Here is a 14,331-nt window from a genome sequence, read left to right as displayed (position 1 = left end):
AGAGGATGGTGCTAATGAGTTTGTTGAAGGTCACGGGTGAGAAAGAGCAGGTGGTGGGGACAGAGGGGTTGAATAAACTTGCGTATTGCCAGGAAGGAAGTTAGGAAGCACAGCAGGGCAATGACAATGGGGTAAGCATGGAATGTCCCATTGAAGTGGGATTTCCACCATCTCCTTTCCTTTTCTGACTCTTCTCCATTGTGAGGTTGGGATATTAAGGCAAGGTCATGTGGCACAAGGGCTCGTGGTGTAGAAGATGTGCTGCTGTATATATGGTCGGGCATTACACAAGGGGCGGGATCTACTGGCCAGGTTGCGCTCGAGCGAGAATGCAACATGGCCAGTAGGTGCAGGGAGAGGCCTCTCGTGGGCTTCCCAGCAGCCTGTAAACCTCACGGAATATATCCAAGTCCTGTGAGGTGTCAGAATCAGAATCCCACCCAAAAGGGGCATGACAAAACAGCGCGCGCCTATGTAGGTTTTAACCTACGTAGGCGAGCTTAACCGGGATCTACCGGCCTGCAGCCGGGCGCCATTCAATACTGGTCCACACACACATGGACCAGGTGGAACGGCACCTGGAGGGGGTTTCCCAGGCCATTGGAGTCCCCTAGGTGGCCAAGGATAGTGTAAGGTGGCCCCCGACCCTCCCCCTGGTACGCAGGCAACTTGGCACTGCCCAGCTGGCATCTTGGCACTGCCACCCTGGCTGCTCAGATGGTGCTCCCAAGTTGGTCAAGGCACCAGCGAGGCCATGCCCATGAAAGGAGGGTGGAGGGGCTGTATGACGGGTGAGGGGATACAGGGCAGGTAAGTAAGGGTCTCTGGGAGGTTGGGAGGGTTGTGGGTGAGATCCTGGAGGGAGGTTCCTGTAAGGGGATGTGGGGGGGGGGGGGGGGGGGCTGATGAGGTGGGGGCCCCAAGGGTTCCATTGTGGGGTGTCCTCACTTGGAGGTTTGTGGAGTAGTGTCCATGCGTGCGGGGGGGGGGGGGGGGGGGGGGGTGCCATTGCCTATGGGTGGGAGGGGGGGGGGATCCACAAGCTCACTTAGAGATAGGGGCACCCTTTCAAAATGGTGGCACGGTCTCTGAGTTCAGCTCCCCAGTAATCAAAAAAATTCTAAGTGTGGGCTCAACTGGTGAGAAACACACCCCAGGGCCCAAAAAAGTGACAAAGTGTCATTGATTAGCGGTGGGGAGCCCACCCACAAATTAATTTAGAAATGTTTCTGTTACGTTCCGTCCAAGGTATATTGGTGCACAAACAATGGGCAGGGTTCTCCACTCCCCAGCTGCGTATTCCTCGGCGGCACCGGGATTCTGTCATCCCACCGCTTGTCAATGAGGATTTCCCATTGTTGCCAATACACGCGGGCGGGGATTTGCTGCCGCAGTGAATCACAACTGCGGGAAAATTCCAGCCTGTTTTTCAGTGCATGGCATTGTGAGCAGTAGTGAATCTGTGCGAGTTACAGTGTTGTACAAATTACAGTGGTGTGTGATTTATGATGCTGTCCAGGCCATAGTATTGATTTCAGTTTAAAGCCAAAACCATATCGCCATTTATGTATTTCAATAAGCTAAGAGATTTTTTGAAAGGCCTGTGCAGATGCCACGTCGAGTGGAGTCTCATTCCACTGACTCGTGGCAAACACATTTGCACCTTTGCTCAGCAGCAAGTGGATGAACCGCTCATGACCCCTTTCCATGGCGAAGTGGAGCGGGGTTTTCTTCAGCCTGCCTCTGGCCTCTATGTCAGCTCCGTGCTCGAGTAGGAACTCTGCAATTGCTGTGTCTCCCCTCTCTGCTGCTCGATGAAGTGCAGTCATGTTCAAGCTATCTCTGATGTCCACGCTGGCCCCTCGTTCTGTCAGGAGCTCCAATATTCTGATGTGACCTATTCTTGCTGCAGCTTGGAGAGCTGAGGCTCGGTTACTATCTGCAGCCCCCCGTGCTAGTAAATCTGTCACTATCTGCAGGAAACAAAAAATAAAACACTAGCCCCAGGCAGTAGAGATGTTCAAAATCCCGAGTGTGCTGGACAGAGGAGATGGGGACAAACTTTCCTCACTCGTAAGAGGATCAAGAACGAGAAGGCACAGAATTAAAGGGATTTGAAAAAGAAGCAAATCTGATGTGAGAAAAAACCTTTGCACATAACGAGTAGTTCAGGTCTGGAACGCACTAAGATAAAAGCAAATTACTGCGGCTGCTGGAATCTGAAACAAAAACAGAAAATACTGAGCAATCTCAGCAGGTCTGACAGCGTCTGTGGAGAGCGAACGAGGCTAACGTTTCGAGTCTGGATGACTCTTTATCAAAACTGGACAAAGAGTCATCCAGACGCGAAACACAGCTTCGTTCACTCCCCACAGATGCTGTCAGACCTGCTGAGAATGTCCAGCATTTTCTATTTTTGTCTGGAATGCTCTGCCTGGAAGTGTGGTGGAGGCAGGTTCAGGGAGGCAGTCAACAGGGCATTAGATATTTATTTGAATAGAAATAAAGTGCAGGGTTATGGGGGAAAAGACAGGGGAATGGCACTAAACCATGGTGTCTGTTTGGAGAGCTGGTGCAGCACGATGGGCCGAATGGCTTCCTTTTGCTTTTGAACACTTCTGTGATTCAGTATCTCTGCAGTACTTTATTGAGAAGGGTTGTATGGAATCATAGGATTATTACAGCACAGAACGAGGCCATTCAGCCCGCGCGTCTATGGTGGCTCTCGGTAAGAGCAACTCAACCCCACTCCCCCTCATCCTTTTCCTGTGGGTCTGCGAATGTTTTCAGGTGCTTTGCCAGTCCCCTTTATAAAGCCCTGATTGTACCTGCCTGCACCACCCTCTCGGGGAATGCACTCTGGGTCCTTTACCTGGGTTTTTCCATGACTCTTTATTTGTGCTTCCAGGAACAAAGCAGTTGCCATCGACAGCCATCCAGAAACTGAAACTTAGAACATCCGGGGCTGGATTCTCCGATCTCCCACCCGCGTGCTTCCCAGCGGCGTGCCGTCCGCTGGCTATGGCCTCATAAGGGCAGTGTGTTTTCAGGCGTGAATGATATCACCAAAACTGTGAAGGTATCTCTCTGACAGACCTATGTTTGCAACACATTCCCACTCCCAACTTTCCAGAGAAATGTGATCTAAAGGGGATAGAATTTAGCACAGTTTAGCTGTAAATTATAGGTATGGAGCTCTTGTGGCATCGTGGGTACTTCCCTGTCTCTGAGCCAGTCGGTCCGGGTTCAAGGCCGACTCCGGGACTTGATAGTCAAAGGAAAGTGGATTCACAATGTAGCCAATCACAATGTATCAATTTGTAAATCCTTCCAACCCACACCAATGTCAGGTGGTAAAGATGGGAGAGATTCCTGGGTGTGATGACCAATGAAGTGGAAGTTCTTAGTGTGAACAGAGTTTATTGATAACAGGGCACAATGCACAGAGCAGCCGCCTTACATCTTCACCGTATGGCTCCCTGATGTATTCTGCCCCAGAGGGAACCCCACCCTCCATGGCAATCACCCGCTCTCAGTCCCTATTGGTCCCCAGAGCCAGGTCACCCTCCTCTGCTGTGCTGTCTTAAAGAGACAGGCACCTCAATCCACTACACTAGTCACCCCTTTGTCGCGAAGAAACTCAGAGCCGCTACCATCACTACTTCATGGCTCCATGACCACAACATGCATGTAAAAGTCCACATTGCCACAGCAACCCTTGGGGATGCCAGATTGCTGGAGGAGATCAATGGCATCGGGTTTGATCCCTATTTTGGTTGGGGTAAATTTGGGAGCTGCCTCCTTGCCGTCCCCCATTGTGGAGGTTGTGGCATTGTGGGTCAGACCTGCTTTAGGGCAGAGAACTGCAGAAGAAATTCGAGATGAGCTAGGCTCTAGTATTTTAAAGAACGTTGGTTTGAAGTGCTGGGACATACTGAAACTAGATAAGCGTATGTGTGGTCCATCCCTTTCAATGTCTCATGAACACAGCCTTCATATAGAGTTTGCAATGTTAGCACAGGAATTCATTGTCTCGACCAGTGTTTCTCAAACTTTGCGGAATGTTTCTGACCTCCCAAGAATACTGAGGAATCCCTGAGAAACATTATTATTGTTGAAGAGCCAAACCACAAAAAAAAACGATTGTTTTTGTGCAACACGTACAAACATACAAAAACCTAATTTATCAAAGCCTTTTTTCTCTCTCTCTCTACGTTTACTATAATTAACAAGCTCTCTTGTTAAATAATTCACTTGGGTCTCACCATTTTATCATGTTTAATGGAAGGTCTGTTGCTGCTCCTTTAAATGGGAAGAATGCTGCTGGAATGTTAGATTCTCATGTTGGGCACACACACACAAATGTGCACACACACGCATCTCACACACACACATCTCCCACACTCACTTCTCCCACACACACACACATCTCTCACATTCACACACACACTTCTCCCACACACACACATCTCCCACACACTTCTCCCACACACACACACATCTCTCACATTCACACACACATCTCACATAGGGGCCTCACGGTAGCATGGTGGTTAGCATCAATGCTTCACAGCTCCAGGGTCCCAGGTTCGATTCCCGGCTGGGTCACTGTCTGTGTGGAGTCTGCACGTCCTCCCCGTGTGTGCGTGGGTTTCCTCCGGGTGCTCCGGTTTCCTCCCACAGTCCAAAGATGTGCGGGTTAGGTGGATTGGCCATGCAAAATTGCCCGTAGTGTAAGGTTAATGGGGGGATTGTTGGGTTACAGGTATACGGGTTACGTGGGTTTAAGTGGGGTGATCATTGTTCGGCACAACATCGAGGGCCGAAGGGCCTGTTCTGTGCTGTACTGTTCTATGTTCTATGTAATAAGTCTATCTCCCACACACTTCTCCCACACACACACACACATCTCTCACATTCACACACACACACTTCTCCCACACACACACATCTCCCACACACTTCTCCCACACACACACATCTCCCACACACTTCTCCCACACACACACAACTCTCACATTCACACACACACACTTCTCCCACACACACATCTCCCACACACACACATCTCTCACATTCACACACACACATCTCCCACACACTTCTCCCACACACACACACATCTCTCACATTCACACACACACATCTCCCACACACACACACATCTCTCACATTCACACACACACATCTCCCACACACATCTCCCACACACATCTCTCACATTCACACACACACACATCTGTCACACTCACATATATCTCACACATATCTCTCACACACACACATCTGTCACACTCACATATATCTCACACATATCTCTCACACACACACACATCTCTCACACACACAAACACTCACTCTCATCTCTCACTCACTGCCCCTTTTGCGGGCCCTGCTCTCTCCCCAACTGCAGACCCCACTCTCCACACCTTTCACAGGCCCCGCACTTCCCAACTTACACTGGCCCTGCACCCTCTTCCCCATGCAGACCACGCTCTCCACTCCCCTTCCTCTCACTGCAGGGCAGCATGGCGGCGGAGTGGTTAGCACTGCTGGCTCACAGCGCCGAGGACCCGGGTTCGATCCCAGCCCCAGGTCACTCTGTGTGGAGTTTGCATATTTTCCCTTTGTGTCTCATCTCCAGAAACAGGGTAGGTGAATTGGCCACACTAACTTGCTCCGTAATTGGGAAAAAATAATTGGACTCTAAATTTATATTTTAAAAAAATCTCACACACTCCCTCTCATCTCTCATTCACTCACTCACACATTTACATCACTCATTCTCATCTCTCACACATACTCACCTCTCTCTCCAAGGCATGACCTCTCTGCCCCTGGCCTGGGACCCAACTGCTCTGCCCTTCCCCACTCTTCCCGCCAGGCTTTCACAGGCCCAGCTTTCCCTTCCTCTCACAGGCCCCACTCTCCCCAACTTTCACAGGGTTCACTCTCACTACCCTGCAGGCCCAGCTCTCCCCTGCCCCCTTTTGCGGGCCCCTGCTCTCTCCCCAATTGCAGATCCCACTCTCCACACCTCTCATAGGCCCCGCACTTCTCAACTTCCACTGGCCCTGCACCCTCTTCCCCATGCAGGCCACGCTCTCCACTCCCCTTCCTCTCACAGGCCTCACTCCCCCCCCCCCCCCCCCCATCACAGGCCCCACTGCCCCCCCCCCCCCCGAAGGCCCTGCACTGCCTCCCACACGCAGACCTTGCTCTCCCCCCTCACAGGCCTCACTCACCCCCGCCCCATCACAGGCCCCACTGCCCCCCCCCCCCCCCCTGAAGGCCCTGCACTGCCTCCCGCGCGCAGACCTTGCTCTCCCCCCTCACAGGCCTCACTCACCCCCATATCTCGCAGGCCCCGCTTTCCCCCCTCTCACATGCCCCACTCCCTTTCACAGGCCCCGCTCTCCCCTGCCCGTCGTGGGCCCTGCTTCCTTCCCCCACTTGCATGTCCCTCTCACAGGCTCTGCTCTCCCCCCCCCCCCCCCCCCCCCATCCACCCCCTGCAGGTCCCTCTCTCTCACACAGATCCCACACTCTCCTCTCCCCCACACTCTGCGCTAATCCTGTATTCTGGAGAAGCCAGCAACTGATCTGATGAGCTGGAAATAGCACAATACCCATGTTGTCTCAATCAATCTGGTGTGGGGCAGAAAAGGAGGAACCCAGTTTGGGAACCCTTCATCTCGACATACCTCTTGATGGCCATTAGCAGCAGCTATTGATAATGCAGTCCTTCCCATATCATCTTCTGCATTGATCCAGGCTCCATTTTCCAAAAGCAATTGAATCACCTCTCTGTTTCCAACTTCCACTGCCAAGTGCAAGGGTGTCATGTTGCCACATGTCGTACAGTTCACTGATGCTCCTTTTGATAGTAAGAATTCTATTATATGTGGTTGGCCACTCACGACTGCCCAATGCAATGGAGTCCAGCATCTTGCATCGGACACATCTGTGCTCGCACCATAGCTGAGGATCTGCTGCGTAGTCAGCGTGTGCCCACATGCAGCTGCACAGTGCAACGGCGTCATCCCACACCTGGTGCACGCAGTAGTCAAAGCTCCGCGATGCAGCAAGAACTCAGCAACCTGAGTGTGCCCATTCCACGTGGCCCGGTGAAGAGCAGTCCAGCCATGTTGGTCTGCGGCATCGATTGGTGCCCCGCGGTGAACAAGGAGTTTAACGAGCATGAGGCAACCATTAAATGCGGCATGATGCAGTGGGGTCCAACCATATTCATCCCTGCAAATAATGGGATAACAGTGTAAGAATTACTAAAATGCCATGGACTATCTCCCTTTAGCTAGAATTCAATCGTCTCTATCAGTCTGTACCTTCACAATTCCCAGTCTCCATTCTAACCCTGATTCTGTTGGTCATTGTCTTTCTGTGCAACCAGGAATTACAAAAGTTTAACTGGTCAACTCCTGAAGTGGAGTGGGTAGCGTCCCTATCTCTGGGCCAGAAGCACTGGGTTTAAGTCGCACTCCAGGACTTAATGGCCAGGGAAGGTGTGTTCATAACGTGGCCAAACAGGTTGATTATCAATCCGTCCAACATGCCTGATGGAAGGCGATAAGAGCGGGAGAGTTTCCTGTTCAAATACACTGCAAAAGGCAAACTGCTGCAGCACTTTGCCGAGCATAATCATGGGCCAATCCAATGGTCCATAATCATGGGCCAACCCCATGGAAGACCATGGTTGCCAATGGCCTCTTAGGGTATGGGGACCAGGAGGAGGAGCAGGTCAACAAACTTTAGCATGATGTCTGTTCAGGTGATTTGATTTCTGAAATTGGCTCATATCACTCGCCCAATGTCATGACTTGTAAGTCAAGCTTGTGATACCAACAGTGGAATGTGCTGGTGCAGGACATTCCTGGGCACAGCCAGAAGAGGTAACCTGACACTTGGCCCCATAACAAACCAGAGTAGCTGATATAGCACCCTCTACTGCCCAGGCGTGAGACTTTCCACCTCCCACATTGACAATCCTCTTGCACCTTTTCCTAATAATTACCTGTTCAGGAATAAGATGTGCACGGTGTACAATTTTGCATCACACACCTCTGCCAGGTTCTGGGACCACAGAAGTAGAATCTGTCAGATACCACACAGAAGTAGAACCCTTAGGTTCAAACTAGTGCAAGAGTAAGTGGTTTTCTCCTCTGGGCCCACATCCAATACTAAATGGGTTGACACTGCCCAAACATGTTAATGTCAGATTGATTATAGCTAAGAGTTGGCACTCATCCCGTTAGATTGCCCTTGAATGGGACTCAAAGCTCAACATATTGGAATATCACATCACAGTAACCCCGCCCATTGTTTCTTAAATGGTTTAACTGAATATTTTTTGCTTATGTGATGGAACCACTTGAGGTGAGAAGATGAGGCAGTCAAATAGACAGTCTAAATTTTAGAGATGAGGAAATTCTCAAACGCCTCACATCTGCTATCAGCGAAGAAGACTGATGAAGGCAGTTAGTTGTTCCGAGCAGTGGCTTGGGGCTATGCTTGTGGCGTGAACTTGCCCGGAGACAAATTAGACAGCATTCAAAAGGGGCCTCTATTGGTATATTTCTCCCTGTAATGAGTTTAGAACAGCAGTTTAGATAATAATCAAGTATGAATAGCGTATGGAGGAAAAACATATTATAGACGATTGGGTAGGTCCCTGATTTATACATATATTAGTGTATAGTCAAGAGCATTGATAGGGATAGACAGCCGAATACACAGAAGGCATAATCAAAGAACAACAAAGGTATAATTGCCCAGACCTAAAAGTCAGGAGAGGCAGTTACCATCTAGTGGTCTCAGAAAGTGGACAAGCCAGTTTCCAGCCACTAAACCTGAAGGCCAAGTTTACAGCAAACAAGCTTCTAAGTCTTAGAGCCAAGGCAGTGCAGAAAACCTTTGTAACATCAGTTTTTAAATATCTTTGCTGGACCAGGCTCCCAGATTTGAGTATCATCCCTGTATTGCGTGGTAATTATAGCTGGTTATTTAATTTGGGTGTTGTTTGGGGGAACAGGGGAAGTCTCACAGAGTTCAGGTATTGTTTTGTAACAAGGGGCACGTTCTATAGAAATTGTGGGTGTTTAGAAATTCATAAAGTAGAGTAGTCCTCTTTATGTGTATTTGTCTTTTCTTTAATAAATAGTCATTAATAATTGTTACCCGGCGACTGGGCTATTTAGTCTCCCTGGGGTTTCACTTGACCCCTCACAGCAAAACTAAATAAAACAATAAACCCCCCACAAACCGGTGTTCCTCTTTGGGACAGCCTCACAAACATTAGTGTGCTTCGTGACACTTGCCATTCAGGAGGATCTTAAAGAAATGAGAGGATTTGAAGGAGAAATGGTGTTAGTTGCTGTGTTATCCTTGTGATCAAACAGCAGGCTGCAAATTCTTCTGTGCATAATCCGATTCCACTGGTTCCTATGGTTTGTTATTTCAGCCTTTCCAGCTGAATGCTTTTCATTGCCCATAACAGCTTCTTACCTGGTATCGATTGGAGCACCGTGCTGTAACAGAGTCTTTACGAGGTGTCCATTGCTGCTATAAGCAGCTTGATGGAGGTCAGTCCATTTGCCCTGTTTTATGCCTCCAGCTGAATCATGTTCCACCTCACTGACCTCGTCACCGTTATCCACCAACCTTCGAAACAATCCCGCTGACATCCCGAGGACTTCCTCAAGCGTCGAGTCTTTTCCATAAAATACTGGAACGTTCAAAAGACAATTTTTAAGTGTTTCATGGGCTAATGTTTCCATGTTTATGATTTTTTTAAATGTAAGACTGTCTGGGTGAGATCTTGTGGCTGTTCACGCCGGTGGGATGTTCCGGTGGGGTGGGTTCAATGGCAAATCCCATTGACAGCAGCGACACCAGAAGATCCCGTCGCCGGCCAACAGGGGTCGCCTCCCGCTACCGTGAAACACACCGCGGTGAGGCCGGAGAATCTCGCCCAGTGACACCACATTTCCACAGGGCTCGGACTATTAAAGGATCGGCATTTGGACGGGCAGAGATAGAAATTGGGGTGGGATCTGGTGTTTGCGCGTCGTCGCCCCTATCTTGCACCTCTTAAAATATTTGGCGGAATCTGGGACAGGTGCAGAATACGAAATGATTGCAGCTATTGGTACCCCAGAACACTGGGCTCAACGATGTCTGTAAGTCCCTGACCTCCAGTATTACGAAAGCTGTCAAGGGGATTTGCAAATGAAAAGGCCAAGAGTAAGAAATGTAGCAAATCTTTAAAAGTTTCACAAATCTTTTGGCTGCCCACCAGTGATGAGGCCAAATAGATGAACCTACAAATGGGATTCATCCCCTTCGCCTCGGGGACCTCGGGCGAGCACCATTCAGCAGTGGTCCCCCACAAATGGGCACCAGACGGAACGCCACTTGTGGGAGGTCTCCCAGGGGATTGGAGGCCCCTGGCTGCATGCCCTTTGGGCAGGCTGGTGCCCTGGAACTGCTGGTCACTGCCAGGTTGCCAGGTTGGAGCTGCCAAGATGCTCAGGTGGCACCGCCAGCTGGCATGGACACTGCCAGGTTGGCACTGCCAAGGTGCCAAGCTGGCATTGTTTGCCTGTGCGCGATCGGGCCTGCGTGGGTGTTGGGGAGTGGGGCAGGGACACCCCCATATTGTGTTCGGGCTGAGGTGTAGATCCTTATGAGTTTAAAAATACCTTCCTGATCTTCTTGTAGAAAACGGGGCTGTGTATGGCCTCGGCCGCACTGCGAGTGCTGGGAAACACGCGGCCAAATGCGCTCGCTAGGGGACTTTGTTCCCTTTTGGGACAATCGCGGCCAGAGAGAGAGAGCAGCACACACTAATTTGCGTCACGTTTACTCCATTAATGAACTAGACACAACCCAACCTGCTCACCTGCGAGTGAAAAATCACCCCCATATCTATAACTTGTGATGAAATGAAATGAAAATTGCTTATTGTCACGAGTAGGCTTCAAATGAAGTTACTGTGAAAAGCCCCTAGTCGCCACATTCCGGCGGCTGTTCGGGGAGGCTGTTACGGGAATCGAACCGTGCTGCTGGCCTGCTTGGTCTGCTTCCAAAGCCAGCGATTTAGCCCAGTGTGCTAAACAGCCCCTCCTGCCCCCTGCCACTGATTAGTGTTGATGTTTGCATTATCTCAGATATATTACCCTGTCCGGAACATTGGTCTGGACAATCTTTCTTTTAAAAGAGTGAAAGATGCAATAAATAATGAATGAGCTATTGAAATGTGCACCTTACTATCCATTGTTATCTCCACTGCAATGTGGGTGCAGTGAAGCCGAATTCTTTTGACAAATTACTTCCATTCTGGCCAATGCAAGGAAGCAAATTAAAAAAACAAACAAATCCTTTTTGTCAAATTATGAAGCAGTTTTTAAAAAATGAATGTTGTTTCAATTAAAAACACCGTTTTGGAATAAAATGTTGCAGTGCATTTAAAATGTGGGAACAGTACCTGGAGTAGATTTTTTAAAATGGCAGCAATTCATTCGGGTTCCATCAGCGTGAATCCTGAGGTGTGAGGATCAGCAGTCACTGGTGTGCACGCTGTACTCTTCTATCAGCCTGTGAGTAGTTCACTGCTGGTTTGGAGTGAGGTGTTTGGGGAACATTACCACTCATGCACAAAGAGCTATTGTGTCGTTCCTTAGCCGCATAATCCCAACAAGTGGAAACTTGTTAGGGGCATGTGTTAGACGATACCCTTCAATTAGTATGTGGGTCTCTGGTGGCTCATTATGAGTTTATTGGACTTTGCTAATCCCTTCAGCAGCTATTTGACTTTCGAATTGTGCACCTCAACTCATTCTCATGATACCTGTAAAACCACCGAAGAGGGAATTATAACCGAGAGCAATAAAGAAAATGTAATTTATAATTAGTCGACCTCCCGTGATGTTGCACACAGAGGGCGGAATTCTCCGCAATGGCCGATGCCGTCGTGAAACCCGGAGTGTTTCACGACGGCATCGGAGGCCACTCCTCGCCCCCTATTCTCCACCCCCTGGGGGGCTAGGAGCGGCGTTTCATGAAGCTCGGCCGCCGGGCCTTGAAGCTGGCGTCAAGGAGGCGCGTCAATAATGACGCGGCGGCGCCTTAGTGACGTCAGCCGCGCATGCGCAGGTTGGCCGGCTCCAACCCGCACATGCGCGGTTGCCGTCTTCCCCTCCGCTGCCCCGCACGACGTGGCGGCTTGATCTTGGGGGGCGGCGGAGGGGAAAGAGTGCGTCTCTTGGAAACGCCGGCTCGACGATCGGAGGGCACCGATCACGGGCCAGTCCCCTCGCGAGCACGGCCGTGGTGCTCAATCGCCTCTCCGCCCCCCACAGGCTCCAAACTCACCTTTCGCGTGATGTTCATGCCGGCAGCGACCAGGTGTGGTTGCCGCTGGCGTGAACCCGTCGGGGTCGTCAGGCCGCTCGGCCCATACGGGCCGAGCATCGATTCTCCGGACGGGGGTGGGAGAATCACGGGGGGGGGGGGGGGGGGGGGGGGGGGTGCCAGAGCGGCTCTCCCACCCGGCGTGGGGAGCGGAGAATCATTCCCAGAGAGTGAAGGCTCCGCCATGTCGTCTTTAGTTAAAGTGGGGTTTGACAGCACTGGACAATTCTGCACGGGCATAAGTCAGACCTTAATTTAAAACTAGGGGAGTGATGCTGGCCCCCAATTTTCTGGCTAAATGAAAAAGGGCAGCTGCAGCAACAAGTTTCAGGAAGTCGCACATGACCCCAGGAATCCAGGACAGAGGAGGGCTACAGGCATAAAAACATGCCAGCATATGTATTAGGAGCAGGAGATGACCATTCAGCCCCATGGGTCTACTCCGCTGTTTGATAAGATCATGGCAGATCTGATTGTGGCCTCAAATCTACTGTCCTGTCAACCCCTTGTACCCTCTGCCTTGTTAATCAAGAATTTATCTAATTCAATCTTAAAAATATTCATATAAACGAGGAGCAAGTGATAGGCTATTCAGCCCCCCGAATTGCACCGCCATTTAATAAGATCATGGCCGATCTGGTAGTAACCTCAAACCTACGTCTAGACCACCCCCAATACCTTATCAGACCCTTGCTGACCAAGATTCTGCTTGTACTACCTTTCCAGGAAGAGAATACTAAAGACTCATGGCCTTCTGAGCGAAATTTTTTTGACTTATCTCAGAAACCCCAGCACCACCCAGCCAGTGCAGCAACCCATCACGATGTTTAATGCTGCAAAACACATCAGCCCAAAAATGTCCCCGGTGTGCCCTGATCCCTGGGCCAGCATGTTTAAAGGTAAATGAAAAGCACAATACTGCGGATGCTGGAAATCTGAAACAAAAACAGAAAATGCTGGAAAGCCCCAGCAGCTCTCTCAGCGTCTGTGGAGAGAGAAACAGAATTAACGTCATTGATACCTATGTGGACCATGAAAACTAGATCCTCCCCCTTGAATTGCAAGTTCCTCTCCAGTGCCTGGCTGTTTACCCTATCCGGGGGATCTAAATGTCCTGACGGTGCTGTTTAAATCAAGGTGAGGAGCATTGTATTTTTTCTTCCTTTTTCAAAATAAAATTCCAGTTAGGGGGCAATTTAGCATGGCACATCTTTGGGTTGTGGGGGTGAGACCCATGCAGACACGGGGAGAATGTGCAAACTCCACACGGACAGTGACCCAGAGCCGGGATCAAATTCGGGTCCCGGCGCCGTGAGGAGGTGAAGAAAAATGCAGACAGAAGTTGGTCTTCATACAGTGAGCCACTGGAGGAGTGGGCAACCCCCCCAAACCCCACCCCTATGGCGTGTGTTCTGGAGATGGTGGTGGCTCGCCATCTGGTTCCGTCGATGTTTACGGCGTTTTGTGTGACTCGCCCGTCTTGCCACTGAGGAGTCCACCATGGGCGGGACTGGAAGCTCTCAGCAGCGAGAAGGGCCAGAAATCCCACCTGAGATGTGTGATGAGTGCTGCAGCCCACTACCATAGCTAACATGGCATTGCCTTTATCAATTGAAGTTTCCACAGCCTGAATTTCCATTGATTGGGGTCACTTTGGGCTGCACCTGGAGAAGGAGCTAACCTTGGCCTCTGTGAAGGAGAATACGGATTTGATGTATGTCGGGGCTAACCAATCGTATTCCTTCCTCCAGACAGCTATAGTGACGTCTACATCCCGCCGCAGCCCCAAATTGCTCCTCCCTTGGAAAAGGAGCAGCACATTCCCGGCTGGCTGCTAGGAGACAAGGCAGGGCTGCTTGTTAAAACTCACTTCAAAAGCACAAGGATGCCAACGGAGGGCAG

The 14,331-nt window shown here is 50.3% G+C and overlaps 1 protein-coding gene across 2 annotated transcripts; it reads right to left on the bottom strand.

Annotated features, from left to right (window-relative positions):
• Positions 1 to 1,108: 1,108 nt before the first annotated feature.
• On the bottom strand, positions 1,109 to 11,934 carry LOC119950702 (ankyrin repeat domain-containing protein 65-like). 2 transcript variants are annotated; one of them, XM_038773361.1, is made up of 4 exons: positions 11,504 to 11,934; positions 9,523 to 9,742; positions 6,705 to 7,254; positions 1,109 to 1,973 (listed from the first exon to the last, which is right to left on the bottom strand). In XM_038773361.1, exons 1-4 carry the CDS (start codon positions 11,535 to 11,537, stop codon positions 1,581 to 1,583), a joined length of 1,197 nt encoding a protein of 398 aa, XP_038629289.1. In that variant the 5' UTR covers positions 11,538 to 11,934; the 3' UTR covers positions 1,109 to 1,580. The 2 variants fall into 2 exon arrangements, with proteins under 2 accessions (XP_038629289.1, XP_038629288.1); XM_038773360.1 differs by lacking the exon at positions 11,504 to 11,934 and having other exon boundaries at positions 9,523 to 10,408.
• Between the last annotated feature and the right edge of the window lie 2,397 nt (positions 11,935 to 14,331).

The sequence above is a fragment of the Scyliorhinus canicula genome, chromosome 16, assembly GCF_902713615.1.
Source record: "Scyliorhinus canicula chromosome 16, sScyCan1.1, whole genome shotgun sequence".
Taxonomy (NCBI): Eukaryota; Metazoa; Chordata; class Chondrichthyes; order Carcharhiniformes; family Scyliorhinidae; genus Scyliorhinus; species Scyliorhinus canicula.
This window is presented reverse-complemented; position numbering and strand designations above follow the sequence as displayed.

Coding starts and splice junctions, on each gene's coding strand:
- LOC119950702 (XM_038773360.1), bottom strand. CDS start 9,794: ATGGAAACATTAGCCCATGAAACACTTAAAAATTGTCTTTTGAACGTT. Junction 7,255..9,522: donor GGTGCTCCAATCGATACCAG/GTAAGAAGCTGT, acceptor CATTATTTGCAG/GGATGAATATGGTTGGACCC. Junction 1,974..6,704: donor CTGCTAATGGCCATCAAGAG/GTATGTCGAGAT, acceptor TGTTTCCTGCAG/ATAGTGACAGATTTACTAGC.